The following is a 27,880-nucleotide window of genomic DNA, read 5'->3' on the forward strand; positions in this document are numbered from 1 at the left end:
TGGTGCAAAGTTGTCCTGCTCTGACAGACGAGGCTTCAGCTGCAGTGGCTTATCCCTAACTGTAAAACTTAAGAGATTTCTCCAAAATGAAATCGGTCTGAGAATCAAAGTACATTTCTATCTTTTCTCAATCTGGAGAGGCTCATTTATATGATGTTTTAGTGGCAGAAATTGTTAGGCTGGTCACCGTGTGCAGGGGTTTCTTTGAAATCTCTGCAGCTGAGGCTCCTTGGAGAATTGGGGATGGGAACTTATTTTTAGTCATGGTCTAGATTTTCATTGATCTGGGTTGTAAGTGTGGCAGCAGATGAAAGAAGCATTAACGCTCTGTATTCAAGAGTGGGGACCCATCCAGGAACATGAAATTCTCAGCATCCTAACCACAGCCCAATTTGTAACATTAAAAATACATTTGGATGCTGTGAATTTGGCAGATGTGTCAAGTGTCTATAAAATACTTTGTAGAGGGCAGCTTTCTGATGTGAGTAATAACATCCAATTGAAATACATATTGGCTAGGATTAAAGCTAGCACGTTTCTAGCGCAACACCAGTGAGCATATGGAAACCATCAAGATGTTTTAACAATTACTGAGGACAGAATGGTGTTAATTCAGTTAATCCCCAAGCTTGGGCTTTCCCAAGAAAGCAAACTTCCTCTGAAAATTGCTTTTTCCCCAGTTCAGCAACATTTTGTAGTAACACACAGGGCCTCTCAGTTCCTGTTTGTGTATTTTGTAGTATTTCAGTAGTTGCTTTCATAAGATTCCTGGTAGGATGAATGAAGAGAGATTTAGAAATCAACACACTCGCTACTCACTGTAGGTTGAAGGGAGCGAAATGACAGCTCTGCGCCTAGGCTGGGGAGGGAAGGAGGAGGCTGTGTCCATCTGCAGCAGCTGTAGGCATTTGGAGACACTGACTTGAATTCACTGCACTGGGTTTTTTTTTTCTTGAATATTATTGCTAATGCTGCTTTTGTGTGTGTTAATGCCAGTCTAGTACTGTTAGTCACTGGAACATAATCTTTTGAATGATGCATTGCTTCAAAATCTAATGAATTAGATGTGGTCTTGTCCTACCTCTCACTTTGGGTTATTTTCTTTCCTCCTTTCGCTGCTTAGAAGATTTCATATGAAAAGGTGACACAAGTGATGATGTGCAGACTGACCTTAGAAGTTGGTTGGGATAATGCCAAGTAAAGTTGTTTTTTAGGCAGCCTTTTTCTTAGTGATTCATGGTTTAACTCTGCTCCCTCTTGCTTTATGCTAGTGTGTTTGGGCTCTTTTCCCGTTGCATCTCAAGGTGAAGAAGGTTGGAGAGCTGTAGCTGATTCATGTGCTGTGTTTTTCCTTCCAACTTTAGAGAATTTGATAAAAAAACGTGTAGCTCAGTGTCTGCTCAGCTTACCTGGGGTCTGGCTGTGTGCTCTGGAGGTGGGTCTTCCAACTCTTGTGTGTGGTTTCTCAGTCTTCTGCATTTCATCTCTGCTGTTAACACAAGAGCAGGGGAGCTTCCATTGCAAAAATACAGATTGGCTGAGAAATGGGGATGGTTAAAAATACATGATTCTATGGTTCTACATCCATGGTTTTAAACTGGAAGATCCCCCTGTGTGTTCCCCACCAAGAATGGTGCTTTGGGTCCCTGCTCTGCAGGTGCTGGGGCTGTACCTCCTCAGGTGCTACATGTGGAGCTGTGCAGTGCCCCACAGAGATGCCTCACTGTCATCTCACCATTGCTGCTTCCCTCCTGCAGCTGGGATGTGCTCCTGAACCCACAGTTCCTGAACCCTTCAGGGGCAGAAGATGAGCCACACTACACCAGAGGAGGAGGAAAGTGATACGTAGCCGAAGCCTGTCTTGTGTTGAGTGCTCTGTCTAGAGTCTCTCGCTCTGTTGCTGGTCCTGCCCTCTTTGCTAAATTTACTGTTGTCAGAGCAGCTGAGGTACCCTGGGGACAAACATGATGGAAAGAGCGTCAGATACCACTGACCGATGGCTCTGCCTCTCTCCAGCAGTCAAGCCTTACCCATGCTGTGTTTCTCAGCTGGTGCCTGGTGTTCAAGGACCTCAGAGGTTGCATAAAGTTTAATAAATAATGCTGGTGGGTTAATTGTAGCTTGCAGGCTCAGTTGTTGATTGGAGTCATATGGTGTTTTTCCAGTACATCACAACCTTAATTTCAACATCCTTGTTTCATATAACCACAACAGATTATGTATCCAGTCTCTTTCTTTATTTGTGGTCCTCTACCCCTGAAATGAACTGCTATTGTAGGGAAGGAAACACAATGACTTCATGTTTGGGGTGTGTACATTTACATGTTTCCCAGTTGTGCTGATGAGGAAACCAATAAATTAGTAATGCAAGGTGAACCCTGCCTCAAGTAATCTTACAGGTGGAAGATTACTGCATGTAAACCAGTTACGCTGGAGTAAGAGCAAATCCTATTCTCTGGATACTGTTTTGGGTTTAGAATTTCTGTCCAAAATAGAACTATTAATAAAACAATTACAAAAGCAGGTAGAAAATGCTGAATGGTTTCCCTTCTCTTTTTTTTACAGGTAAAAGGATGATTGGTAGATACATCAATAAACTTCTATATTACACCTTGAACAATTAAACCTATTTTCATGCCCTTCGTCCCAGCTTCTTATCCCTTAATAATGAAAGCCATTTATCAAATGTGAGGTCTTTTCTTGAAGTTTGTTTTTCCTTGGTTTTGCTCTTTGCTTTACTCTGTCTTTATGATGACCAGGAAGGTGAAGGTTTTTCTCCATTGGTTTCTTTGTTTCCTTCCTCCCACAGTATTTTACTATCAGGTGCTGCAGTGGGAATGTTACAGCAAAAAAGCTTTCATTGGTTTCTTTAAAATGAACCATAAGAAAGTTTAATTGCAGGTTTTGTGCAAGAAGTAACACTTCTAATTTGGTTCTGAACTTCCCATCATCTGTCTGACAGTGCCCTCATGACTTAAAATAATAGATTTTCACACAAAAATCTTACATATGTTTGAAGAAATGTTTTCATCTGTAAATGTAAATTATATAGAAAACCAAGCACATTGATGAATTAGTGTGTTCTGACACAAATAAGGAATATGCAGCTCTATTTAGGAGAGTAGCTAAAAATTTGTGTCTTAATGGCAAAGCAAATACTTGGAAGTGAGCTTTAGAAAGGAAGCGAGTGTTTATGAGCAGTTCTGATTCACTGAAGTCTGTGAAGTTTGCTGTGAAGTTCTGTGTGTGGTATTTTTTTCTTTAACAGTTAGAGAAATGTCTGCCCTTCTCCAAGAGGTTTGATACAGAACTTGAACAGAATGGCAGGGGCTGTTGGGTGTCTCCCTTCATTCCACCGATGTTATCTATCACAGCAGCAGGAAACCACAGTTCTTTAATTCATCAGATGGGGGCAGAGCATGTTGTCTTGTTTGTGTTTTTCCAGAGTCTATAACGAGGTAAAAGCCACAAGTATCTGAGGATAAATTATGGGCAGTAACATTGGAAAAGGTCCCTATATTCAAGTAGACGATATTCTATCTCACGAGGAAAACAGATAAGACCATTATCCCTTTGTGGATAGGGATTTTAATGTAAAACCTGTAAGGCCTCAGGCGGAATTTCTCACTCATAGTGTTGTTTACTCTGAATTTGGTTGCTGAAGGCTGTCAAGAACAAATGGCTTTGAGCTGCATATTGATGCTGAAAGTAGCAACTCAAATGCTCTCTTCTTTGGAGAGCAGGTTAGAGATGCACGCCAAGGAAAGGATTGTGGTGGATGGCTGGAGGTCTTCAGAGTTTGCCTTGCCAGTCATGCTAAGGAGAGCTGCTGTGGCTATTGTCTGAGCTTGCGTCTGAAAATTTAGCCCTAGGACAGGGGAATGGGATCAGAGATGTGTCGTAAGTGTATTGCATCCCATATTGGGAATATGGGATGGTCCTGCTGCATGTCTGCATGGCTCTGCTGTGCTGCATGGGTATTGGGCTTCCCCAGGCTACTTGCAGCTGATGCTCCATACTTTGCTCCCAGGAGTTCTGCATGTATGAGATCCTAACAAATACCTTTCCCTGCAAGTTGAATTGAGATAATCCAAAGTTTGAGTAAATTCTGTGAGATTGCCTAGGCTTTGGATATGAAGGAAAATAGCATCTGGTTTTGGAGAATCTTTTTAATTGGCAGGATAAATCCTCGTCTCTTCTTCTGGAGAGTTCAGCAGCTCTGACTTCTCTGGGATCATGCAGAGAAATTGGCATTTAACATTAGTGCTGAAGCAAAGGGAAACAGCAGTTGGCTTCTGTGAGGAATTTCAGGTTGACTTTTTTTTTTTTTTTAAATACATATATCTATATACACAGACCTAACCACATCTCAAAATATGCAGGATAGTTGCTGCTTGCTTAATAGCTCACTTGAGTAATGTGCTGCAGCCGTGGTCTGGGACTGAGTACAGAGACGGTAGTTAAATATGTTGAAAGGAGCATTCTTTAGTTCTTCGATTTGTGCTTAATCCACATGCCTTTAAATGGAAGAGAAAACTTTATCCTAAAAGGTGGCCATGCTGGAGCCAAATGAGAAGGTAGGTGATGGTGTCCATTTCTGATTTAGTTGTCCCTGCAGCACACTGTGTGTTCATTTCCCTTAGTGAACATGCTATATGATAGCTGTGTGACACTAATAGATAAAGTGTTAACTTTCACATGATTCAGAAGATATTTCGGAGGAGATTTCCCCCCCTCCCCCTCTGGAAAATGAATTATAAAATGTTTCCAACTTTTATACTTTTATTATAATGCAGCTATGTTCCAGCAAAAGCTCCTGGCACATAGTTTGCTCATACATTTCCAAATGAAGATGTGTTAAATTTATTTGCTGAAGGAGCTTGTAGCTTGTGCTGTAACCTTGGTCATGGGACTAGATATAAAAACAGAGGGATAGAAGCCCACTGAACAGCAGGAAACGAAGTGGAGCTGGAGCTGGAAATGTTATCAGACCGGGAAGGCAAAATGTGTTGAATTACTTCAGAAGTCAGATTTTGGACATGTGATTGTGGACATGTGGCTTCACTCACTGAATCCACGTGTAGTTCACACTGGTTGTGTGAGGTCAGGATGCACCATGGTTGTATAAAGGGGACCACGTGCCCCAGGAAGCTTGCAGTAAAACAGCACAAAACCCCAGGCCAGGTCCATTTCCCATGCCCAACCCTCTTTACCCACTAATCCTGTGCCCACTCTTCTGTGCGTAGAGCCATTCCTCCTGCAGGTGGGTGGGAAGCTGAGCTGTCCACCCTGAAGGAACCAGCGAAATATGTTGTTTTCCAACAGGATAATATCCTGCTGATTCAGTGAGGCATTTAGGCGGGTACTCACTGTTCTGTGTGTAATGCTGTGTATTTTTTATTTAGAGCTAATGGTGAACAGAGTTTGTGGAGGTTTCATTTTCCTGCTCTAAATATGTATCAGCTGAGTACGTTCTACATTTTTCCACACTTAGTGTGTCAAAATTTATTGCAGTAAGCTTAAATCTATTCACAGTTCTTATTACAGAGGTGATTTCCTAGAATTTCTCATTCAGATTTTGCCAAAGCATTATTTTAAAATGGATACTGAAGCCCTTGTCCACTCAGGTTAAATATCCCAACATGGTACATTGACTTTTGATGTGCTAACAGTATTTTCTTTGCAGGAAAACAGCATCCCTCCACTGCCCCAGCCCAGGGGCTGTAGGGAGCAATTGTGTATTTCTTAGAAGGTGAAAACGGAATGCAGGTTTTCTTTCCACTCTGACCTTGATTCTTCTCCAGGCCCTGGAAGAAGCCCAGAAAGCCATTCAACAGCTCTTTGGGAAAATTAAGGATATTAAAGACAAGGCTGAAAAATCTGAGCAAATGGTGAGCAGTAGTTTCTTTCTAACCTTTGAAAGGGAGCAGGGCACTGACTTTTGCTTCCAGTTATCCTTAAGGAGGGAACATGTTTGTCTCTGGCCCTGCTGACTGGGAGGTAATTTGCTGTTAAGCATGTGTTGAACCTGTACCCTTGTCTGTGTGTTAACTGGTTGTAGAGCTAAAGTGTCTGTAGTCCTGAAAAGAGGAGAGAGTGCTTCATCTCCTTAAAATGTTGTTGGTGTGGCTTGATACTTAACCAGACTCGGGTTTTTTATGCACTAGGTTAAAGAAATCACACGGGACATCAAGCAGCTAGATCATGCCAAGCGTCATCTGACCACCTCCATCACCACCCTCAACCACCTGCACATGCTGGCGGGGGGTGTGGATTCACTGGAGTAAGTATGTGAATTTTTAGTGCTACTTTGATGCCACTGCTGCGTTCTTATGTTTGGTGCAGTGCTCTAAATAGGTCTGTAGCAGCTGCTTGTTTTTCTGGAGGGAAGTTTGCTTAATAGGTTGCAGTCTTGATTTTTGCTGGCAGATCATTTCTGTGTTGCTCTGAGTGACCTGCAGCCTGTGTTGCTGTATTTAATGGTTTGCAGCATCGATTGCTTGAATTGCTGTGTTGATCCTGGGTGATAAGGAATGAGTCTGGCTTCATTAAAGAGTAAGTCTGTGCAGTTAGGTATCCTCCTTAGGGATATGCTGTTCAGGGATCTGGGGGGATTTTAATCAGTTTTATGTCTTAAACTGGAATGAATTCTCTTTCAGGAAGGTCTACTCTAGTGCTGAGAATGAGTTTAAAGAAGCCTTACAGCTTGTACTCTATATAAAGGGGGCTAGATGTTTCTAATAGTCCTCTGTGGGGTTTTTCGTTGTGCTTGAGGAGCACACCGGCTGGGGACATTCAGTCTTTTTCATGTTGCATCTCTGAAGTTGGGAGGCCCAGGCACAGCCTGTTCTTGGAATGTAGCAAATGAACACTGGGTTCTTAAGTGTTCAGAATACAGTTTTACTTAGGCTACTGTCTCAGTTGGAACCATCTTAAAGAATGAAATAAAAATAAATAAACTTGATTTTTTTTTCTTTTCTGTCAGTTCCCTGTGAAAGTTATTAAGAGAAAAGTCAAGGCTAACAGCTTTTCAGTATAATAATCCTCCCTGTGAAGCTTTAGCTCACACTTTCTGTCTGGTGATGAATGGCTTAACTCGGGTCATTACAGTGAAATAACATTTACTGCCTCTGGACCCATACTGGGAAGCGGATGCATTCAGGAGTTTACATGTTCTTTGCCAAACATTGCTTTTGACATTTATGATTTTGAGGCAATGTTAGATGTGTGCTGGATTGGTTTATTTTGGTATCAGTTAAGTGAAATTTTAATGCTGCACTGGAACGTTAATGAAGAGTTGTGTATTTTAGAAGAAGAAATGTCAATAGGGACTGGCATGACCCAGTGGGGATGAGGTAACCTATGGAATTACCACCCAGGATTTTCATCAAATCTGCCTTTGTAAATCTTTAATTTCCTCTACAGGGCTATGACCAGGAGGAGACAATATGGGGAAGTTGCCAACCTTCTCCAGGGTGTTGTGAATGTGTTAGAGCACTTCAACAAATACATGGGGATTCCTCAGATTCGACAGCTTTCTGAAAGGTAAAATGGTCAAACCCTGAGCACTTGCATGCCTGCTGGGAAAGGGAGGTTAGAAAATGCATTAGGCAGAATTAGTGTCTCAAGGATGTAACTTCTGGATGTGGTCCTTTGAGTTTCTTTCCCGACAAAACAAAGAGGTTAAAATTGGACACAATTTGCTCAAATCTTGAGCAGCCTATTCTGTTAATACTATTCTGTTAAATAACAGTAATTGGTACACATGTAATTTATGAAAACTCTGTTTCTCATTGACTGACTTTTAATTTACTTCCTAGACTAACCTGTGGAAGTTGTAATTGTTACAGGTGATCTTCATGTGCAGGTGTTTGAACCCTGAGGTGATGCTTTCTCCTGCTTTCTTGACCTCAGTGATACATGGCATGAAGCAGAAATATATACATTAACATCGTGGTGCTTGGGGCCCCTTTCTGCCCAGACATGTGCTGTCTAATTGCTGTTTAGATGCACAGTTGTCCAAGGCTTTAGGCAGGCAGGATTTCTTTTTGTGCATTGTCCAAACTCAGTTATTCAGAGCATCTTGAGTTTCTTTTGCCAAAACCTGCTCCCATTGCCCAGTTCTATTGAGATTTGAGGCTTATAGCAAATCCTCCCAAAATTGCATGCAGTACCCCTTGACTGCTCTAAACATTTATGCTGAGTTTTTGTAGTCTTGATTTTCTAATGTGGAGTCACACATTTAAATTTGGTGAGTTTTGATGGAGCTCCAGCAGCACATGCCCACAGTTCTCAGCAGTAGTTTGATCTCTGAGGATCTTGGCTTCATTTGGGAGGTGACAGGTGGATGTCGAGGGAATGAGGCTCTCTCTTTTCTAGGTTGCCATTGCTATCCCTGGCCAAAACCTATTCTTCCTGCTTTACAGCAGGCTTTATTTCTCTTACATCACACACATAATGTTTGCTTAACAGCCTGTAGTAGTGGCGAGCACAGCTCAGAGGTGAAAACAGCCTTTTAATGTTAGGGACAAACCTTCTTAATGATACAGATGAAAAGTGTGAAAGTTGCAGATGTATCACCACCATCCTCTTGATGCCCGAGATGACTTTGCTCTGTTACAGAGGTACTTGAAGGAGCCTTCCAGGCACAATAATTAATGGTTTTGGTAACTCCTTTTGCTAAGACAGCAGCTGTCTGTCTGTGCTGTTCAGTGATAGAAACAGTGGTTGAATGATTTGCTTGTAATATTTTCATCTGTTGGCCTTTCTTTATGGTATAGATACCTCTTCCAGAAAGCCCAGATGGAATCCATGAGATGGAGCAAAAGAAAAATTCACCCTAACTCTAGAGAGAGAGATGGGGCCTTGTTTTAACAAAGCATTTGGCCATAAGCATTTGCTTAAATAAACATGACCATCAAGGAAATATAAACATATGTCAGGGCTTTTCTGAATTTAGGCTGTTGTCTATTCCAACCTCATGCTCAGAAAGATAGCTTGCTTCATTTTCTTCGAGTGGTAATACCCTTAGGCAGAAACCTGCTGTCATTGGCCATTTTAAGACCAAATATAATTTAAGCCCCAGTCCAGAATTTTGGCTGGTTTTCTGATGGATGATTATTTAATACTTTTGTAGCTGTTGATAATTATAGCAAACAATTCATGCTGCTGCTAAAAGGCACAGTGGTTTTGAGTCACGCCAGAGAGACTGGCAAGGACATTGAGAGAAACTTCTTTTGTTTTATTCTCCCTTCAAGATAAGGATCTGAAAAGCTCAAGAAAGTCTGTTCCTCCTATTTTTAGAATTGCCTCGGCAGGGTTTTCCTTCCAGTGTTTACACAGGGAGAGTTGCACCATCTGGTAGCGATAGAAGCGGCTGCTTGTGGGGTGAAAGGAGAGCTGCACCCAGGGTGTTGCTGGGTTCTCTTTACTGCTTTGACATCCAGGCAGCAAATTACTACAGGGAGGTCTATGGCACAGTAATATCTGCTTTGGAGTTTGACTACACGTGTACGTATTGGGGCCCAATTTAGAGCTGAGTTTTCGCTCTCTTTGCTTGGAAATACTTTCGTGATTCATGAAACATCAAAGGAAGTTTGCCTGGCTTCTTGCAGGGCTATTTTTAGACTGTGAAATTGCTGGGGTTTGATATCTCATGAATTTGGTTTAATGGTACAAATGAAGCCTCTAGGATGTTTGTGAAGGCAAGAAATGCTTTAGTAGATGTTGGCACAGACCTGTGACAGTAACCAAAGTCTATTATATACAATAAGTCTATTATATACACTGCTAAACAAGCAGATTCTGTTGCTTTCTTTAATAAAAGAGCCTCTCTTTCTTGGCATGAATGGAGTGAAGCCAAATATGAATGGGAAACCATGGGAAGGAAAAGTGCCTGCTCAGGGGTGTTGGATGTGCTCTTTGTCATGGGGTATTCAATTGGGGCTCCTGCTTCTAGATGCTGTGAAAACTAATGATGTATTTTTAATGTTGTTTTTCACCTGTTGTGTCCCTTAGGAAATAACCAAACCAAATCCCTCTTTAAGTATTAATTGGAAACCTGGACTGAAATCTTAATTAGAGCCAACAAGACACTGGCTTCTTGTGCGAATCCTATTGATGTAAAAGTGGCACAATTCATATCCAAGTGTAAATATTTTCCTAATCATGTTCCTCAACCAATTTCTCATATGGCATATTGCAAGTTGTTTGTTGTAGTAAATAGGAATATTTTCTTTGCTGTCGAACCTCTAATGTTTTCTGTCTGTGGAGGGAGTGTACAATTAGCACGTACAAACCCACCCATGAAAGTGGTCAAGAAAGCCTAGCAGATAGTGGAAAAAAGCCTGGAAAGTATTTAGGAGAAAGATGATTATAAGTTTGCCACAGAAAAACAGGCTAGCTCAGCCTCTTTTTATCTCACCAAGCTGCCAGGCGTAGTTTAAGATTTCTGGTAACTTTGGCTAAAGGAATTGTGGTTTCTAGTAATTTAATGTCATTTGAAACATAACAGTGGGTTTTCTTGTTTTTACGTTTTTTTAAAGGCGAGGAAATCGGGAACAAAAGCCACTAATAATAAAACAAAAGTCAGAGAAACAGAAATCACTAATACTTGGGTAACCAAAGGTTTTGGCACATGCAAGCAACCCCAGGAAAAGGCAATTCCCTGCTGCGGCAAACCAGGATGGATGCTGCCATACCCCTGCACGTTGGCGGGGGGAATCTAGTCAGGAAGAATATTCTAGGAAGAGATCCTAAATCTGTTACCAGCCGAGAGTTGCTGGGGTTGCTGAGCTTTAGCAGGCAATTCACTTCCTGCGAGTGGTTAAACACACTCAGTGCAGAACTGGTCCTTCAGCAGTGAATGTGAATGAAGCCAGCCATGGGGTCGAGGCTTTTATCACTGCAGTTTCCATTGCATGAAGATTATTCTGAATTATTGAAAGCATTACAGCTTTCTATGGGAAGTAATAATCCATAGTGGCAGAAGCAAGTGCCGCCTTGTGTTCTCTGCCTAAAGCAGTTGCTCTGGAAAGAGATGGCATGAAGGTTTTCATGTTTCTGGGTACTTGCTCATGGGGAAAAATAATTGTGTATATCTGTGTGTGCGCCTTTTGTAAAGAAGGATAATTACTGGGGGAGCAGTGAGGGTCACACATACCTAAACTTTGGCTACTTCAACATCTCTATCCTATCCCCATTTTACAAAATATTAAGGGAAGAAAAAAAGCTAAAACTCATTTTCCCTATTTGCTTTTGAGAGATTTTTAAGCAAGACAGAATATGTATTTTTAACATCCCAGTTCAAGGCATTCCTACAAGTTTCTTAATTTAAGGATATGAGAATCCCTGTTAAGACTATCCTTAAGTACTTTCCTGAATCAGAGCCTAAAACAACAAAGCCCATGGACAGGGCTTTTAAAACTGTTTGACAGTGCCTCTTTTAAATTTGTTGAGTCTTCAGGAATCTGGCTGCTGCTCTTCTCAGTGCCTCCACTGTGCTCGCTGCAGCTGTTGTCAAATAGGAAGGTTGCTGTAGTTAGGCATAAGGGAAGAAGTGCAACAGCTAATAACGTCCAGTTGTTTATAAAAACTCATTAATTTCTGTGCCTCCTAACCCTAAAGACCTCTTGTTCCTTGATTGTTTCAGAGGTAAACATTTTCAATCCATGTTTAGCATCTTTTTTTCTTCTTTTTCCCCCCCTTTATCTTAAGGATCAAAGGGTTTGATTCTGTGATGCTTTCTTACATGAATTACCAGTGCTTACTTGTACAATATAGGCAGGATTATAGCTGTAGTTGTGGCTGCTGGGCTGGGTTCCTCCTCACTGCTTAAATTTCCCACTCCTTCTATTTCAACATATTAGTGAATCCCTTTCGTTTCACAGTTAGGAAGGTGTTAACTGGGCATCTATACCTGAAAGAGTAGAAGAGTGTCTAAACATTCCTGTGAAGCAGAGAGCTTAAATAAGAATTACATTTGACATTGCAGGCAGGAAGCTTTTCCAGCAAAATCCCCATAAATAAATCCTGAATAAGGCAGGTCATGCATACAGTTAAATCACAGATCTAACGTTATATTTCATTTAACAGACTAGAATTTTCTGCATTTGGCACCTTTAAAGAATCCAGCCTGTTCTCCAGCATTGGAGGTCATCTTATAAGAGTTTTACTACTAGTGGACCTCAAATGGGAAGATGAAAGAAGCAGTTCATTCTTTGATAAGGCTGAGGAATCATAATAAAAAGAATCAAAGTCTTCTCCCCACAGTCTGAGCAAACATTTTGACAAAAGTAAATGTAGCCACTCATTCTAACATCTCAATCTCAGTGGAAAAATGCACTGCTTTGAGTGATCAATTTAGACCTTAAAGCATTTCCAGTATAATAAAAAGTGATGGAAGAATTCAAGGGCTGGAGAGGGACGTAAGTGCCTAACTGTTTGTTTTGGCTTTTTCCAGTATGTGTAGGCATTTCCATTTCCCTAGAAGTATTAATTAAGCTGTATTGACTTTTATTTCTGGAAATGGGAAGCTTTCTTCTCTCAGCCAAATAAAGAGCAAGATTGTGGTTTGTTCAGAACTTTTTCACCCATTTTGTACCTTTGCTTTTCTATGCTCAAGATGTGGAGGATTTATAGGATAAAACTGCAGCCAACTGTATTCATATGGATGCATTGAAAAGTAGGTCAGTGCACCTGGAACTGTGAAAGGTTCATGATGAAGCTTGAGATATTATGAAGCTATTTATGTGTTAGAAACATGCTTTTGTTGAAATGTGGTCAACGTACACGAATGAAAAGATGGATCGGTCACGCTGACATTAAAGGAACCCTACTGATTTCTTAGCTGATTAACAGGCCCTTATTGAAATACTAAATTGCAGCAGAGTTAGACCATCTACAAAACATTCTGCTACAGCTCAGAGATCAATGTGGTAGAGCTGGAGTTGTCATCCTGGTGTCATTCAAGGAGGAAATGCTCTCCCAGTTTTGACATACAGGCATTCATGGATGGGTGAAAAGTGTTTTCTCTTTAGCATGCTTTTTCTTTTGTCCCTTAAAAACCTTTGTGTATCTGTTAGCATTTCAGACCGCTTTGTAGTAATGTTTGCAGACAATGAAACAAGGAAGTTGTTGTACCACCAACAAAGCCTGTGCTTTCTCTGTCCTCATCAGGGTGAAGGCAGCACAGAATGAGTTGGGGCAGCAGATCCTGGCTGACTTTGAGGAAGCCTTTCCTTCTCAAGGAACAAAGGTAAAGCTCTCACTTCCCCTCTTCCTCCCATTGAAAAGTGTTCCTGAAAACAATGTAATTTGCATTGGTTTAAATATCATTTTACATCTAGATTGGATATCTCTCTGTTTCAGTTGTTGTTTCAGAAAGCAAACAAATCTCCTAAGCTGTAGGGTGCCAGTGAATGTGGGAGAGAAATGACACCCTTCCTCTGTCACACTGTGCACATCTATTGCAGTGAGGTCTGCAAGCCAGTCAAGGAATGCTCCAAGCAAACCATGTCTGGCCCTGTAGACCAGAGTGGGGTTCCCTCAGCACCTCATCCAGCTTACTGGTTATTTGTTAGACACACAAAGGTTTGTGTTGTGTTCAGAGAAAGCCAAGCACAGGCTGTTTGTTGACATGCTGCCACCAAGTTTGTCTCTCGTTTACTCAGCACAAATACAAATCTCAGCTGAGGCTGAGGCACCAAATGTGCTTTCCCAAAATTATGCATACAAATGTTTCCAAACAATATGGGGAGTAGGTGTGAATTTAAATTTACTTCAAGGAAAACACTAGTTTTGTCTTCCAAAGTACCAGCTCTGCTGCTTTCTTCATAAAACTAACAAGTACAGAAATGTGGAAACTATTTGGAACAGATCCTTAACAAAGGGCAAATCTGCGTCCACGTGAAGCAGCATCAAAAGAGCTTTTTTTCTGATTCTCCACTAACATCGTGGTTTGTGCCACTACAGACCAGCAGATGCTACTTTGTGTTGCAAATTGATCATCTGTAGACTGCTTTCTTCTCCCATTAATTTGGTGTTCAGGTTTGCAGAAAAGCGGTTTGCTTTTCCCACTTGTCAGCCACTTCTCTTAGCTGTTCCCCGGAGTATCTAGGCTGATGGAAGGCTTTGCAGAAGTGATTGGATAACAGTTCTTTCTGTAGATGGAGCTGGCAGCTTTTCTGTGGTAAGGAGCTTCCTGGCTGCTGAGCTGTAGAACAACTTTATGGCCAGCGAAATGGAAGCAGCTCAGTTTTCATCCAACAGAAAGATGCCTGTGCGATAATAAAGAGTAGCAGCAGAAGCATCAAGGAGAGAAGAATAATGGGAAAGGGTAAAAACAAGATAAGCTGAATACTGCAGGATAACCTGAGGTGCAGTTTACAATCTCCCATTCAGCTATTTCACCTTGAATCATTTGTTCCTGTTTATTTTGATAGAGGCCTGGCGGACCAAGCAATGTCCTACGTGATGCGTGTCTAGTTGCCAACGTCCTGGATCCCAGAATCAAACAGGAAATCATCAAGAAATTTATTAAACAACACCTCTCAGAGTATCTGGTTCTTTTCCAGGAAAACCAAGATGTAAGGGAAGCTTGGGAAGCTTAGCAAGCTACATTTGGATTTCACATTTTGCTGGCATTCACGGAGGTCACGTTTCCACAGGATCCTGTGGTGAAATGTTTCTAACCTGAGGGCTCAGGAGCAGAGATGTGTGGGTGTGATATGAACTGCCTGATGAGTTGGGAGTCAGTGTCATCTCTCCCACGATGACTTCTTCCCACCTTAGACCTCACTTTCATGTATCAGCACTGAAATGTTTCCCCCTCATATAGTAATAAATAAATTGAAGTTAGATAAACTTTCAAAATTTCTGCCCTGTAAAGGGGTGAAAAATTAAGCTCTGAAAGTTGCAGACCTGAAAGCTTTGAAAAACAGCAAGACTTCCCCTCAAACAAGCAAAAAAAACCCAAACAAGCAAAATGCCTAAAAAGGGGGGAAGGGTTTTCCAGAAGTGGATTAATCTTTGCAGCTAATTTTTAAACTTCCTGTCCTGTTGCTAACAGCTTTTAAAAAATTGAGCATAATCATCTTGAATTTGAAAAAATACCAAAAGACCAACCACAAAACCAACCCTGAGTCAACGTGTTTTAGAATTTAAAAATTTTGAGTTTGTGACAAAGAGGGAGAAAAAAGCTGAAATGCTTCATTTTAAATAGCATTTTTCCATCAAAGTTTCTTTTTTCATTAATCTTGCACCTCTTTGACCAGAAAGCACTAATACTGAGGGGGAAAAAAATCCCATCCTGTTCGTTGTAAGGATTCTTGTAGAAGTTTGTGTGTCCACAGCCCAGCTGAATGTAAACATGCAGGAGTTCCTGCATTCTCATCCCACTGTTGACTTTAACCTCTCTTTCTGCGAAGCAGGAGGGTGGGATGTAATGAATTATTTATGGATTGAGTTTTCAATAGTACCTACATGATTTAGGAGTACAGTTATCCTCATTTTCTACAGGACTTGCTGTCTTAATTCTCAGAAGGTACAGTTTTCAGTCTGGCATGTGTTTAAGCACTTCGAATCGTAGAATAATTTAGGTTGGAAAAGACCTTTAAAACCATCGAGTCTAACTGTTAACCAAGCACCATCAAGTCCACCACTAAACCAGGTCCCTAAGTGCTGCATCTACACGTCTTTTAAAGACCCCTAGGGATGGTGACTCCACCACTTCCCTGAGCAGCCCGTTGCAGTGCTTGACAACTCTTTCAGGGAAGAAATTTTTCCTAATATCCAGTCTGAACTTCCCCTAATGCATCTTGAAGGATTCGAAGAATTATTAATAGCAGTCAGGTTAGCTTGGATCAATAATATAAGCTGCTCTGTGAAAATACAGCAGCACAGTTAAGCAGTCAGGCTGCTGCTGTTTAAGGATGATGTTATCTGTCTTACTCAGGTGGCCTGGCTGGATAAAATCGACAGGCGCTATGCTTGGATAAAGCGTCAGCTGGTGGACTATGAGGAGAAGTACGGGCGGATGTTTCCCCCGGACTGGTGCATGACAGAACGCATTGCTGTGGAGTTCTGCCATGTCACGAGGTGAGTGTCTGGGGACCTTAGAATGCCTCCCAGCAGTCACCTTCCTTAAAACAACGGGTTGGCTTGTCTTCCGCCAAATTGAGCATTTATCCATAGGACTCCAAAGGCAGTCTTCAAATATCTATGTAGAATTCTTCATGATTAAGAGCAAGTGAAGAGTGAAAACCCTGAGAAGCATCACTAAAACTTTATGTACTGTTGAGATTGAAATAATGTGGGAATCCATTTTCAATGTAACAGGTAAAAATCAGTAACATTAGAGACCAAGTGAAGCTGACTGCCTCAGACCATGCTTTTTGCCAGCCAGAAACGGGACCAGTGGAAGGTACCAGCTGGAGTCCGAGTAGCACCATTGCCATTGTTCTGGGACCCCAGTCAGGGACACTGCACTTCACAAGGTTTGATCCTGCAGGCTTTCCTGGCTGCAGTGGGGTGCTGGCTGTTAGAAGATGGGGTCCTGTTACCCACAAAGCCCTAAACAATTGTGGTTATGTTTGAAGTGTGATCTGTAAAGCAGCTTTATGTTAGAGAGCATCTTAGGAATTAGCTTGACTTTGTCTGTGATGGAAGTCTGTCTAGGGAATAGACTGAATTACAGTGTTAGATTTCAGATCTTTCTCTATAGAAAACCACATTTGTTTTTTCTATTTCCCCCTCCCCCCTCTTTCAGGACAGAGCTTGCTAAGATAATGCGCACAAGAGCAAAGGAGATTGAGGTGAAATTGCTTTTGTTTGCAATTCAGAGGACAACCAACTTTGAAGGACTTCTGGCTAAACGCTTCTCAGGTTGCACCCTGGCTGATGGAACAGTGGTAAGGGGATTTCTGAAGAGCAGGCCTTTACTCGGCAGCATCTTTAGGAGAAAGAATCCCTCTCACACATAGCTATGGTAATGAGTGACTGCAAAAGGTGTCACGGGCAGCCTCCTCTTGCACTGTCAGGTTAAGGGTGTTTAGTGTTATGTGCTCAATGGCTTGTAGTTGGGAAAGTGATTCTTGATATTGACTGTGGCAGAAAGGATGGCACAGGGCTCAGAAGGAGGAGAAAGGAGGCTGTTTGTGTACTTTTTTAGTTCTCCTGGGCCCTGTGCTGTTTGCAACTGAAGCAACACTGCCAGCGAGAACCACAAAATAATAATGACATAGTGACTGCGTTATAATGTTTGTTCTCTGCATGGTGATGGCACATCATAACTGAAAATTCCCTCTTGTCTTCATTTCTAGCTACCACACACTGACCACACGGTACCAACTTTCGATCCCGTGTTGTCTGTTGGGTTAGTCTTACTTGCAGGGGCATTAGTGGTTTCTAGTTTTCAATGTCTTACTTGGTAGATTGTAAAGTCAGAGCCAAAAGGAACAGCTCAGTGAATATTTCTGGGACCATCTCTGTGCTTTTTCTGCCTGAAATCTCAGCCAAGAGCTCTGCCAACCAAGTGCCCTAGGAGCACAGAGTCCATGTGTGGCTCAGAAGCTGCTGGTTTGAGGTTGGCTTCTCTGACCAGCTGGTGTCTTGAAGCCTACTTGGATGTGATAATTCAGCCTATGAGGCAAGCCTGCTGAAACCACTTGTAATTTGCTGTGGATCAGTAGGTGCCACTAATTAAAAAAGGAAGTCCTGTAAGGTTTTCCTCCTGGCTGAATTTAGATCTCTCAGGAATATGGCTTTATTTTTCTGACAAATTTCGTATAGAATCTGCAGCTTTGATTAAATTGGCTTCGCTGGGTTGTTATCCCTTTGGAGAAGGTAGGCACAGAGGCTGTTACAACTGAGCAAAACAGGAGGAGAATGTGTAGTTTGCAATAAAAGAAAATTCTCTGTGCTCCTTTCTGATGTGCCTGGAGGCTTTGACTCACTGACAGTGGGTGCAAGAAGTGCAGGATGTAATATGGTGCTGAAGATGAATGTGCTGGTGGAGCAGTGGAGAGGAGCCAGACTCCTGCCCTGTAGTAGGAGGGAGTGTGCTGTAACCTTGATGAAGAGGCACTGCCTGGCACTCTGCAGTCACCTCTGTGTTTGGAAAAGACAAACTCTTGTACAGTGCTTTGAAGTAAAGCAAACCAGGCTGTTCTCTAAGGAGCTTCTTCTTTTTTAACAGAAGAAGCCAGAAGTGCCACCTCCCTCCACCAACCCGTTTCTGGAGGATGAAACTGGGACAGAGACAGATGAGATTGTGATCGAGAAGAATGATATGGACAAAGTAAGTCTTTGTAGTTCTCCAGTTGTCAGTGAGGCAGTCTCTGTGTCAAAATCTCTAATGGTGCCTAAGCTTTTCCCATCGCATAGATTTGAAAGGTTTGTTTTCACAGCAATTAATTTAGTGCAGTTTTGATCCTCTGGGCAGCACAGACTCCCAGTACACCCATGGTTTACTCTGGCTCACTTCACTGAAACCAAAGCAATCTTTATTTCAGTTAATAGTGCGGAGACAATCTGCCACATGGGAGTGAGTTGGATTCTGTTCTAGGCCATACAGCAGTGGCTCACATGTAACTAAGGATTCCTGTCAAAGAAAGATGAACTAGTAGAGTTGGGTTGTCAGATCCCAGAAGAAGCTCCCACTACAAACAGTTGCAATTCATGTTTTGCCTTGTAAGCCAGGCAAACTGAGCCTGGAGTCACCAGGCAACTCACTGAACTTTCAAGTATCAGTTTTAGATTTTCACTCTAGATATATTACTTCTGGGATTTTTATCTCTACAGTGCTTTTCATCTATTACCTCTGCAAAGCAGGCAACATCTAAGCACTTGTAAAAGCACTGGGTTTCCAAAGCCCTCTGCAAACATTAGAGGAGTGAATAGTAAACGCAATTGTTTTAATTGGCACCAATATCAAAGCTTCTAAGCCCCATATTTTTACTCACGAGATCAACATTTTTCAAGTATTCAGCTGTAAGTTGCTCAAGGCAGGTACCCTCTCCCTGTTCGGTGAGTTTACAGCCCTGTAAATGGGCCATTTGCAGGTGGTATCCTGATGGATGTCCAGGGCCCCGGGACCTACCGAGCTCCATGCCACTGGGGAGATCTGGGGGGTGGTAGCTCTCCGCCAGTGCAGTTTAGCGCACTGCATCCCCTCCAGATTTTCAGGTGAGCGGGGCAGCTCTGTGCCTTCCACCCCAGCCCAAGTCCTGAAACACAATGATGGAGAAAAGTGTTGCTCTTTCCATTAAAATACAACTTGGGCAGTTATCAGTGATGTGGAAGACAGAGATTGGGAACTCAGGGAGGCAGGTGTGTCGTGTGTTCTTTGTGAAGAGTTTGCTTTCCACTGTCTGTAATGGCTGGGAGAAGGTTGGCTCTGACGTGCAGTGTGACATCTTTGGAGAAGTCACTGGTGCTTGAAGACACATGAAGAGATAATTGCACTAATTAAGCTGCTTAGAGCTGGTTATCTTGAATAGTAGAGTGTACTACCTTGGCCAGAAGTACTTCTGAGAAAGAGGCTGCCCTGCTTCCTGTACGTGGGCGGGGTGATATGAAGCCATCCATGAGCTATGCCTTGAAATGCCATTTGTGGGGAGGTTACCCTCTCTTTCTGGGTACACCCTGTGTTAACGCTCACAACACAGTCCTGGACTCTGCCAAATGGGAGCCCTGTAGGCTCTGATACTTCAGTTTCAAAGCACTAACAGCTGGTGGTTAGTGCTGGTGAGTTCATGTTGGAGGTCTCCTGCTGTCACTAGCTGAAAAAGAGAATGAACAGGAAGAGCTGAAGATGGATAACTTGAGTGGTAGAGTTCTTGCAAGACACTAGGCCTGAGAATTCAAGACACTTGGGAGTGTAAAAGGGAGCACAAGAATTTTTTGGGGGGAATCCATGTTTAAAAAGAACCTCTTTTAGTAATCCTAGCAGTTCAATTTAATCTGTTTACTTTGGATAGTAATGAAAGGAAACTGGGCCAGCTGCAGACCTCCTTACTGTGACAACAGTAACCTTTTATTATTTCCATCAAACTCAAGGAGGAAATAGCTTAAACATCTGCAGCTTTTGGACAGGATTGCACACTCCGAAATACAGCTTCACTGCTACTGTTAAAAGGTTTAGTATTCTCTTCACCAGACGTGCTGGGAGCAGCATGGTGCAAAGACACACACGCACACACAGAGAAAACCAGTGCTGCATTAGGAGCTGGCTCTTCCAGCCTGGTAAATCAGAAACATTGTGAATCTGCAACCTTGTGTTGGTGCTGCCATCCTGGAGGCTTGGCCACTGGAAAGTTGCTGCAGTTGCCACCTATTGTTTTCGTCCTGCTCCATTGAGCATGTGCATCTAGCAGAAATGGGCAGGCCCTGGCAGAAGGGTTGGGGTGCAGAATGTTGGGTAGTGGCTGTCTACCAAAGCTGTAAAAACTTATATTCTCCAGTCATGCTTTCAGTGAGAAGGTTAATGAAACCAGTCTTACAGAGGTGGTCTGGTCTTCATAAAACCATTTGCTTACTTGAAGTTTGCAGCCATATGTTAGTATTCATTGTGTCTTTGAGTCTTAATTATTTCTGAGCAATGCTTACCTAGTCATTCTGCAAAAGACTTAGTGCCAGCTCCTCTGGCATTTAGGAAAGTATGTCCTTCAGGGTCTCTTGTTTTTCTCTTCTTATGCTTAAAAGAAAAAAAAATCAATTGGAAAAATTCATCTTCATTGGCTTGAAGATCCTGGCTTTTTACGGAGAGAGGCAAGAATTCCATTCCAGAGTCGCTGCAGCCCTCTTTGCAGACAGGGAAAACTTGTCAGCTTGCCAGAGAGCATCAGGAAAGATTGTCTATGAGTAAAAAACAATAATAAAAATGTAGCTGTAGGGCAAAAATGAACTTAAAAGCTCTGCCCAGTCTGGTACTTGGACATGCAGAGATGTAAGCAGTAGTCCCAGTGGCTTCAGTGCGATGAGCTTGGCCACTGTGAGGAGTGCAGTACTAAGCTAAAATGAGAGTAAACCGTATGACTCCCAAGTGGTATGTGCTTAATGCTCTAAATGTGACTTTAAAATACAAGTCTTTGCATCCCCAGAAACATGCTTCACAGTGAAAGCATTCCTGAATTGTTGCCTATATAATTCCAGCTCCTCCAGTAATTTGTGCTGTTTATCTAAATAAAAACAACCAGATGAAGTCTGTAACTTTGTGTTATTCTCATTTAATGTTCTAAAATGTAGTGATTTTTCAATTTTCTTCTAAATAAGTGCTGCATTTCATTTCAGAGGTGACTAGTGGAATCTTAGTGCTGTTCAAAGGGTTCAGCGAGGTTTTATTTACAAACTGCGTTAAGATTCTTCTACTGAAACCTGTTAGCATGGAGCAGCCTTTTCTGTAAGGGTAAGAATATCTTGCAAGTGAAAAGATAATTCCTTGGAATACTAGCAGCTCTGCAAGAGGAAGGGAAGACTTGGACATGTGGACCCTGTATATACTGTCAGTTACAGGCCTTTGATTATTTGACAGCAAATTTGTGTTGTAATATTTCTGAAGACTTAGATCCTTCTGTGCTGTTGCATTGCTGTTTCTTCTGGGTCTTACAGGGCACATTTGAAACCAATACTGTAAATGTTTTCTTACAGCCAAAGAAGCCAAAGGTCCCTGACAACCCTTTCCATGGCATTGTTTCCAAGTGCTTTGAGCCTCACCTGTACGTGTATATTGAGTCCCAGGACAAGTGAGTAACCAGCATGGACTTTTGGGTTTGTTTGAGTTTGAAAGTGCATTACAGCTGGATTGCACTAGATTCTGTACTCAAGCTGTAGAAAATTAATTTCTTGAAAGCCTGCTTTCTAATTTCTTCAGGAGTGGTAATCATGGTTCAAGAAAGTTAGAATGAGTGGGACCTTTGCTTGGGCAAAAGTGAGTGGTCACAGGGCAGTGGATGTTGGTTTCATCTGGAATTGCAAAGGCCTGCAGGAATGATACCCACTGCCACTGGCTTAGTGTTTGTGAAATTACTTCTGTTGCCTCTGCAATTCCCACTGCAGACGTATGCCTTTCTTTCATCTCATGTCTTCCACAAATAGTAGGTTTGCTTTTTCTTTAAAATACACATGTGGCTTCCTGGCAGAGGACTTTCAAGATTTGCTTTGTACAAATAAGTTATTTGAGATCCTCAGATGAAAGCTGCTGTAGATGAGCTTGGCTGTAAGATAACATTATCATTGCTCACAGATTGGGACTTCGTCAAGGGCTTTAATCCCTGGAACCCTTCTTCATTTTACTCTTTGACTTGCAGCAAAATAACTTGAATGAAAGGAGCTTTCAGCTTAGAGTTCCAAGAAGTTTTTAGAACTCTCACCACACTTTCTTGTCCACCTTGATTCACACCAGGGTTTATATAACATCTCTCTAACAAGCACAGTGCCAACTGGGAGAGGAGGTAGTTGAAAAATGTTCAATTCAGTCTTTTAGTGCAGGTTAGTGGCTGGAAAGGAGAAAGAGGTACCTGCCTTATGTAACTCATCTGTCTTCTATGCCCTTCTAGCTTCCAAGGACTAAAACATGAGAGAGTGCATAACTTGAGGCTTGTAGTGCCCTGACTTTGCCCAAACTCCAAGGCAGCCACTTGAAAAAGCTTTGCCATGTCCCATCAGCCTTTTATGCTTTAAATTAAACAAGTAAATAAACCTTGCACAATGGTCTGTCATGCTGGGTTTAGGTTCCGCTCTGCAGTGTAACAAAGGGAAACAGGTATTTCCCCCCCCGCCCTCTGCCAACTGAGCACTAACTTGTTTGAATGTTTCTTCCCTTCTCACTGGGGGCCATTTTAATCCCCGTTTTGGTAATTCTACCCCACTGTGCTCCTAGCCCTTTCAGTTGCCTTTTTTTTTCCCTTTTCCTTTACAATCATGAGATGGTTTATATTAGCTTTATAGCCACAGGCTGTGAGGAGTTCAAAGAAATACTGCCACAGTATTCCCCATGCTGCCCCTGTCTGCCAGAAATTGCTTTCCTTTATGATTTTCTCTCTTCCCCCTTTGATTGAACTTTTGAGGAATCTGTTGCTGATGTCTGAAAATGAGGATTTCTTAGATAATTATGTTTGGGCTCTAAATAGCAAGAATAGCGTGACAGTTGTGTTCATCATTGCCTTAAGTCTGTGGCAGAATGCGGCCTGGACCTTTTCTCCTGAAAAATTGTTTCCATACCTATTTAAAGAAACACAGTGCCAAATCTGTAGCAATTTAAGAGGAAACACCTGAAAGAAGGACTTTAAAGATCCTACTCTCCACTCTTAGCTGCAGTGTAAATATCAGATTTCTTAGCAGCGAAGCAGATTTCATTTCTGCCCCTTTGGGATAGGTATCTTTAGCTCTTCTTTGTGGTCTGTAGGAGCAACAGGAGCATACATATGTGAGCTAAGCTGTTCTGCAGTGAAGGAAGAGCTCTGTCAGGTCTGCAGTGCTGAGAGTATGCAGAGCCATGGTTAAGTGTGCTAATATGTACGTGTGCATTCGGATTGTTTGGAAAACTGGCACTTTCTCTCTGTTGTGTGTTCGGCCTCATGAGGAAAGGGGCTTCCAAAATGCCCAGTCCGTGGAAATTATCCTACAAGTGGTCCAGATGTCTCAATGCCATTGCCCTTCCCCAATGCTAAGCAGATACTAGCTGGTCACATCACTGAACAGACCAGCTGACTAAGCACCATGTTATTCTCTCATGCTGCTGAGGAGTTGCATAGTTCCTCTTGTGATTTCCAGATACACGGAAAAACACTGAATAGCCTGAGTGAAAGAAAAGAGTAAGAAGAATATAGAAATGAATGGATTCAAGAACCAGAATAAAACTCCCTTTACTGGATTTAGTTTCATATTTTCTCATTGTTAGATTTGGTGAGTTCTTGCTCCCCATAAATACACTACTATTAGGAAATACCACAGCTGCAGTACCTGAGAATTTTCTTGGAGCTTTTTTGCAGAGTCTACAGAGAAAATGTTCATTTTCTATAGCTTTCCTGCCTTCTTCATGTTTCATCTCCCGGTAGCTTTTCGTGCCTAATTCTTTCTGCTCCCATTGTACCACACAAAGGTTGTTAGCCTTTATATTGCATTGGGCCAGCTGAGACTAATGTGAAAGTTTGATTGACATCAACTGAGGTGTGCATTAGTAACATATTAGTTCCCTTAGTGCACAGCAGCCTGATGTTTTGCTTGTATCAAGCCCATGCTGAAATAAGAACAGTCCTCATAGCCTGCCTTTGACAGGCAGTTTGTCCAGGTTAGGATCAAAATGAGCATGAAGCTTCAGCGCTGTTCTCACAGCAACGTCCCTGGATGTGTTCAGGGCCACGTTGGATGGGGCTTTGAGCAACTTAGTCTAGCGGAAGGTGTCCCTGCCCATGCAGGGGGGTTGGAACTAGGTAATCTTAAGGTGCTTTCCAACCCAAACCATTCTGTGATTCTATGACAGCTGCATTTGCTCCTGCATCCCGGTTGAGAAGACCTTGGGGGACCAGAAAAATGTAGATAACATTTCACTTTGCCTCAGAGAAAAGGAGAACATGTGGAGTAAGCATAAAAAACCAAAAGCCATTGACATTCCTGACTGTGTCTTGAGACTGAGAGAATGAAGGAAAAAAACGGCTGGTGAATGCTAAGAAAGCTCCACTTTGTTGCACAGATGGAGCAAAGTGCAGATGCAGAGGTGGAAATGCAGCTGTTTACTTTAGTGGGACTTTTGACAAGGAGCAAGCTATGTCTGCTTTACTTGGGAACCTGAAGGAATGTTGCAGCTTGCAGCACATGTGAGCCCTCCTGCAGAAGCCATCTGTTTGGCTCTCCTACAGCCACGGGGGGGAGGTCTATTTTGCTTCACTGTGGTCAAATACAATCAATGCTTTGGTTCAGCGTTCAATTGCTGGTGCCAATGTAGAGATTTATCACATCGGTTGAACAGCCTGATGTTTTTATGGTTCTTGTAACAAAGCCGAGGAACTGCGTGTATCTGTAGAATCAGAGGTATGTAAAGTACTTAAAGCAGCAAGCAATAAGCATGAATAAAGGGGCTACTTGTCTTTGCAATAGCCTGTGAGGCTGGCTTAAGCCAAAGAGCCTTGCTTCATGATTTAAAGCCCTGTTATTGCAAGCACATGGTGGATCACCCATGGTAGGAGCTCATCTGCTTTGATGCAGCAATCTCTGTTTATCAGGGAAGAGACAGGTCACCTTTTCTACTGGTGCAGTGTTGTGGGTTCTTTGGAGTGGGTTTTCTCCTTTAGAAGACGAAAAGAAAGAAGGGACAGAAACTGGGGAAAAGTTTTCATTGTTGGCAAGTTTTTTCCCCTTTCATTGGCAGAGGTAAGTGAAAATGTGCTGAAGAGTCTCAGCTGCTGTGCTGCTGGTGCTGGTGGTAATGCTGTGCCCATCCCAGGAAACCCTGACCTAGTCTCTGCATGGAACTCTTGTGTTGTGCTGAGTGCCCTATGAGCTGGCTTAAGACTAGGAGAACACTTCCAGTTGAAACTCTTTCACAGGCTTTTAAAGAAGAGTTTTCACTTCTGGGGACAGCATTGCAATTCTGTTAGTTGAGTCTGTTCCTGAAAAATAATGATAATATATTAACTATAAAGTAATGAATTTTCTCCCATTATCCTTCTGAGGATTTGGCTTTCTACTTACATACCCTGGATCAGCCGTTAGTTGCACTCACAGCAGTGAGAGGGGTGAAGGCTGTGCAGTCGAAGGGGAGAGCTGGGGAAATGAAGCCAAGACCGTAATGGAGATGGGATATAAAATACAGGAATCTCACAACTCCTTTTGGTCAGCAGAGTGCCATTCTCATCTGAAATGTCTATATATTCCTCAAAAGCCAAATTTCCTTGTAGGAGGTTGTGTATATTTGTGTGTCTGGGGGAGGAGGTTTATTGCTGTAATTTAGTTCATCTGGCAAAGGTTACTCCACTTAGTTGAGCTCTGGTGTCAGGGGAGCTGGTCTTGGTTCCTGACACGGATATGCTGTCTCTGGAGGAGTAGGACCAGCGGAATTCCCCAAGATCAGAAGACTTCTTTGGTTCTGTATTGATGGTTCTGGCCCTCTGCCATGCTAAAAAGCCTTTTTGTCATGATGAAACGATGGAGTGAAGTTTATTGTTGCCTAAAGACCAAAAAGTTTGAGTAGGGACCAGGTTATAATGAATCACTGGAGACAATAGGAGGGCTTTTTGTGCTTTTAAAGAGTTTAAGTAGGAAGTGCACTTTGTGCTCGTGCTAAATAAAACTTCTTTAAAGGATGTGTGAAGTTGTGCAAAACCAGGTGGTATCCAAATGGGACCAAGAAATGGCAAATGGCACACCATTTTGAGCACATCCCTTTAAAAGCCGTATTCCCTGAGGTCTGCTCCGGAGGCCGCTGATATGGGAAGCCCAACTGTTACTTTTGCTGGTGCCAGGAGTGAAACTTGAGCATACGCTTTGTGCACTTGCATCAGATGTGCTGAACCCAGTCCTGGCAGACTTGTGAGCTTTTATATGTGGCTGGAGAACAGATTGAAGCTGCCACTATAACTCTTGAGTACAAAAGGTTGTTACTCATCAGTCCAGTCCACGTTATTGTATGAGCTTTGTGCTGAGAGGGTGGAGATAAGAAAGGGCTGGAATACCCAACTGCTAGAATCAAAATGTGTTTGCTGGTGTCACAAGACAGGGCATCTGCTTTTAAGCATTATTCTCTATCTTCCCTTTGTTTCCTCTCCCATCATATTAAAATATCTTTCTATTGTTCCCCCCCGTCAGAAATCTCGGTGAACTGATCGACAGGTTTGTGGCTGACTTCAAGGCTCAAGGTCCCCCCAAGCCCAATGTGGATGAAGGAGGAGCTGTCTTGCCCAGCTGTGCCGACCTCTTTGTGTACTACAAGAAGTGCATGGTGCAGTGCTCCCAGCTCAGCACAGGCGAGCCCATGATAGCCCTGACCACCATATTCCAGAAGTACCTTCGGGAATATGCCTGGAAAATTCTGTCTGGAAACCTGCCTAAGTGAGTTTTGCTTTCAGAATTGTGCTTAACTTGCTGCTTGGGTAACCAATTCATACTGTGATTCTTCACTGCCTTAGCTCAACATTATACATATAATAATTTCTAATGAAAGTGGCTTATTTCTGTGATAGTTACCTGTAACTTCCTCTGCTCTGTCACAATTTATACATGTATGAATAAAATACATAGATGTAAATCCAGTGAAAATACAGGAAATTGTTAGGTGTTTACACCAGTATGGATAAGTATACAGGCTAAAGGAGCTCCTTGAGGTACTGCCAACCTTTACTACAGATAATTTTGTATGCTATTTCTCATCTTCAGTTTGTCTTTCCTGTGAACCTGGGAGCAGCAGAATGAGTTTCTGAAACCAGTAAAATCTTTTACAGATGGAAGGGGAGAGGGTTACATCCAGACAAGTGGAAAGATAAATTTAATGTGCATTCTCCATCAGACCTCAGTTGCATTCTTTATACGCGTTTTTTTGTGTGCTCCATTTTTACTGTCCAAGATAAATATCACTGTCCTATTTTTTTTTTTAATGGATTTAGATTATAAAGAGTTGAGAGGTAGGGAATTTCCTGACTCTAAACTGTTTCAGTCTTTCTTTGTTGATACATGGCTGTTAATCACTGGAAGACAGTGGAAAGACGCCACATTTTCTATAATATATTGTGTTGATATCATCAGTTTTTAAAACAGGTTACCACAGTCTCAAATGCATGCTGACATCTGTTTAGTACTGAGGAGATAAATATGACAAGCTGCCTGATAGTTACTGAGATTTTTCTGTAATCTTTAATTAGATTTTGAGTAATTGGCAGTGAAGGTGAAGCTA

At 42.2% G+C, this 27,880-nt stretch overlaps 1 protein-coding gene across 1 annotated transcript in view; it reads left to right on the forward strand.

The window, feature by feature from the left end:
* VPS53 (vacuolar protein sorting 53 homolog (S. cerevisiae)) overlaps positions 1 to 27,880 on the forward strand; it is a gene marked incomplete at its 5' end in the record, with an annotated part of 61,857 nt that overhangs the window by 10,911 nt on the left and 23,066 nt on the right. The window contains 10 exons of the mRNA XM_010021399.1: positions 5,805 to 5,891; positions 6,168 to 6,283; positions 7,426 to 7,545; positions 13,177 to 13,255; positions 14,442 to 14,585; positions 15,953 to 16,095; positions 16,766 to 16,907; positions 18,194 to 18,295; positions 21,646 to 21,740; positions 26,800 to 27,042. Coding sequence (XP_010019701.1) covers positions 5,805 to 5,891; positions 6,168 to 6,283; positions 7,426 to 7,545; positions 13,177 to 13,255; positions 14,442 to 14,585; positions 15,953 to 16,095; positions 16,766 to 16,907; positions 18,194 to 18,295; positions 21,646 to 21,740; positions 26,800 to 27,042 — 1,271 coding nt within the window. The remainder of the gene's footprint in view (positions 1 to 5,804; positions 5,892 to 6,167; positions 6,284 to 7,425; positions 7,546 to 13,176; positions 13,256 to 14,441; positions 14,586 to 15,952; positions 16,096 to 16,765; positions 16,908 to 18,193; positions 18,296 to 21,645; positions 21,741 to 26,799; positions 27,043 to 27,880) is intronic.

The sequence above is a fragment of the Nestor notabilis genome, unplaced genomic scaffold (assembly GCF_000696875.1).
Source record: "Nestor notabilis isolate BGI_N333 unplaced genomic scaffold, ASM69687v1 scaffold11579, whole genome shotgun sequence".
Classification (NCBI taxonomy): domain Eukaryota; kingdom Metazoa; phylum Chordata; class Aves; order Psittaciformes; family Psittacidae; genus Nestor; species Nestor notabilis.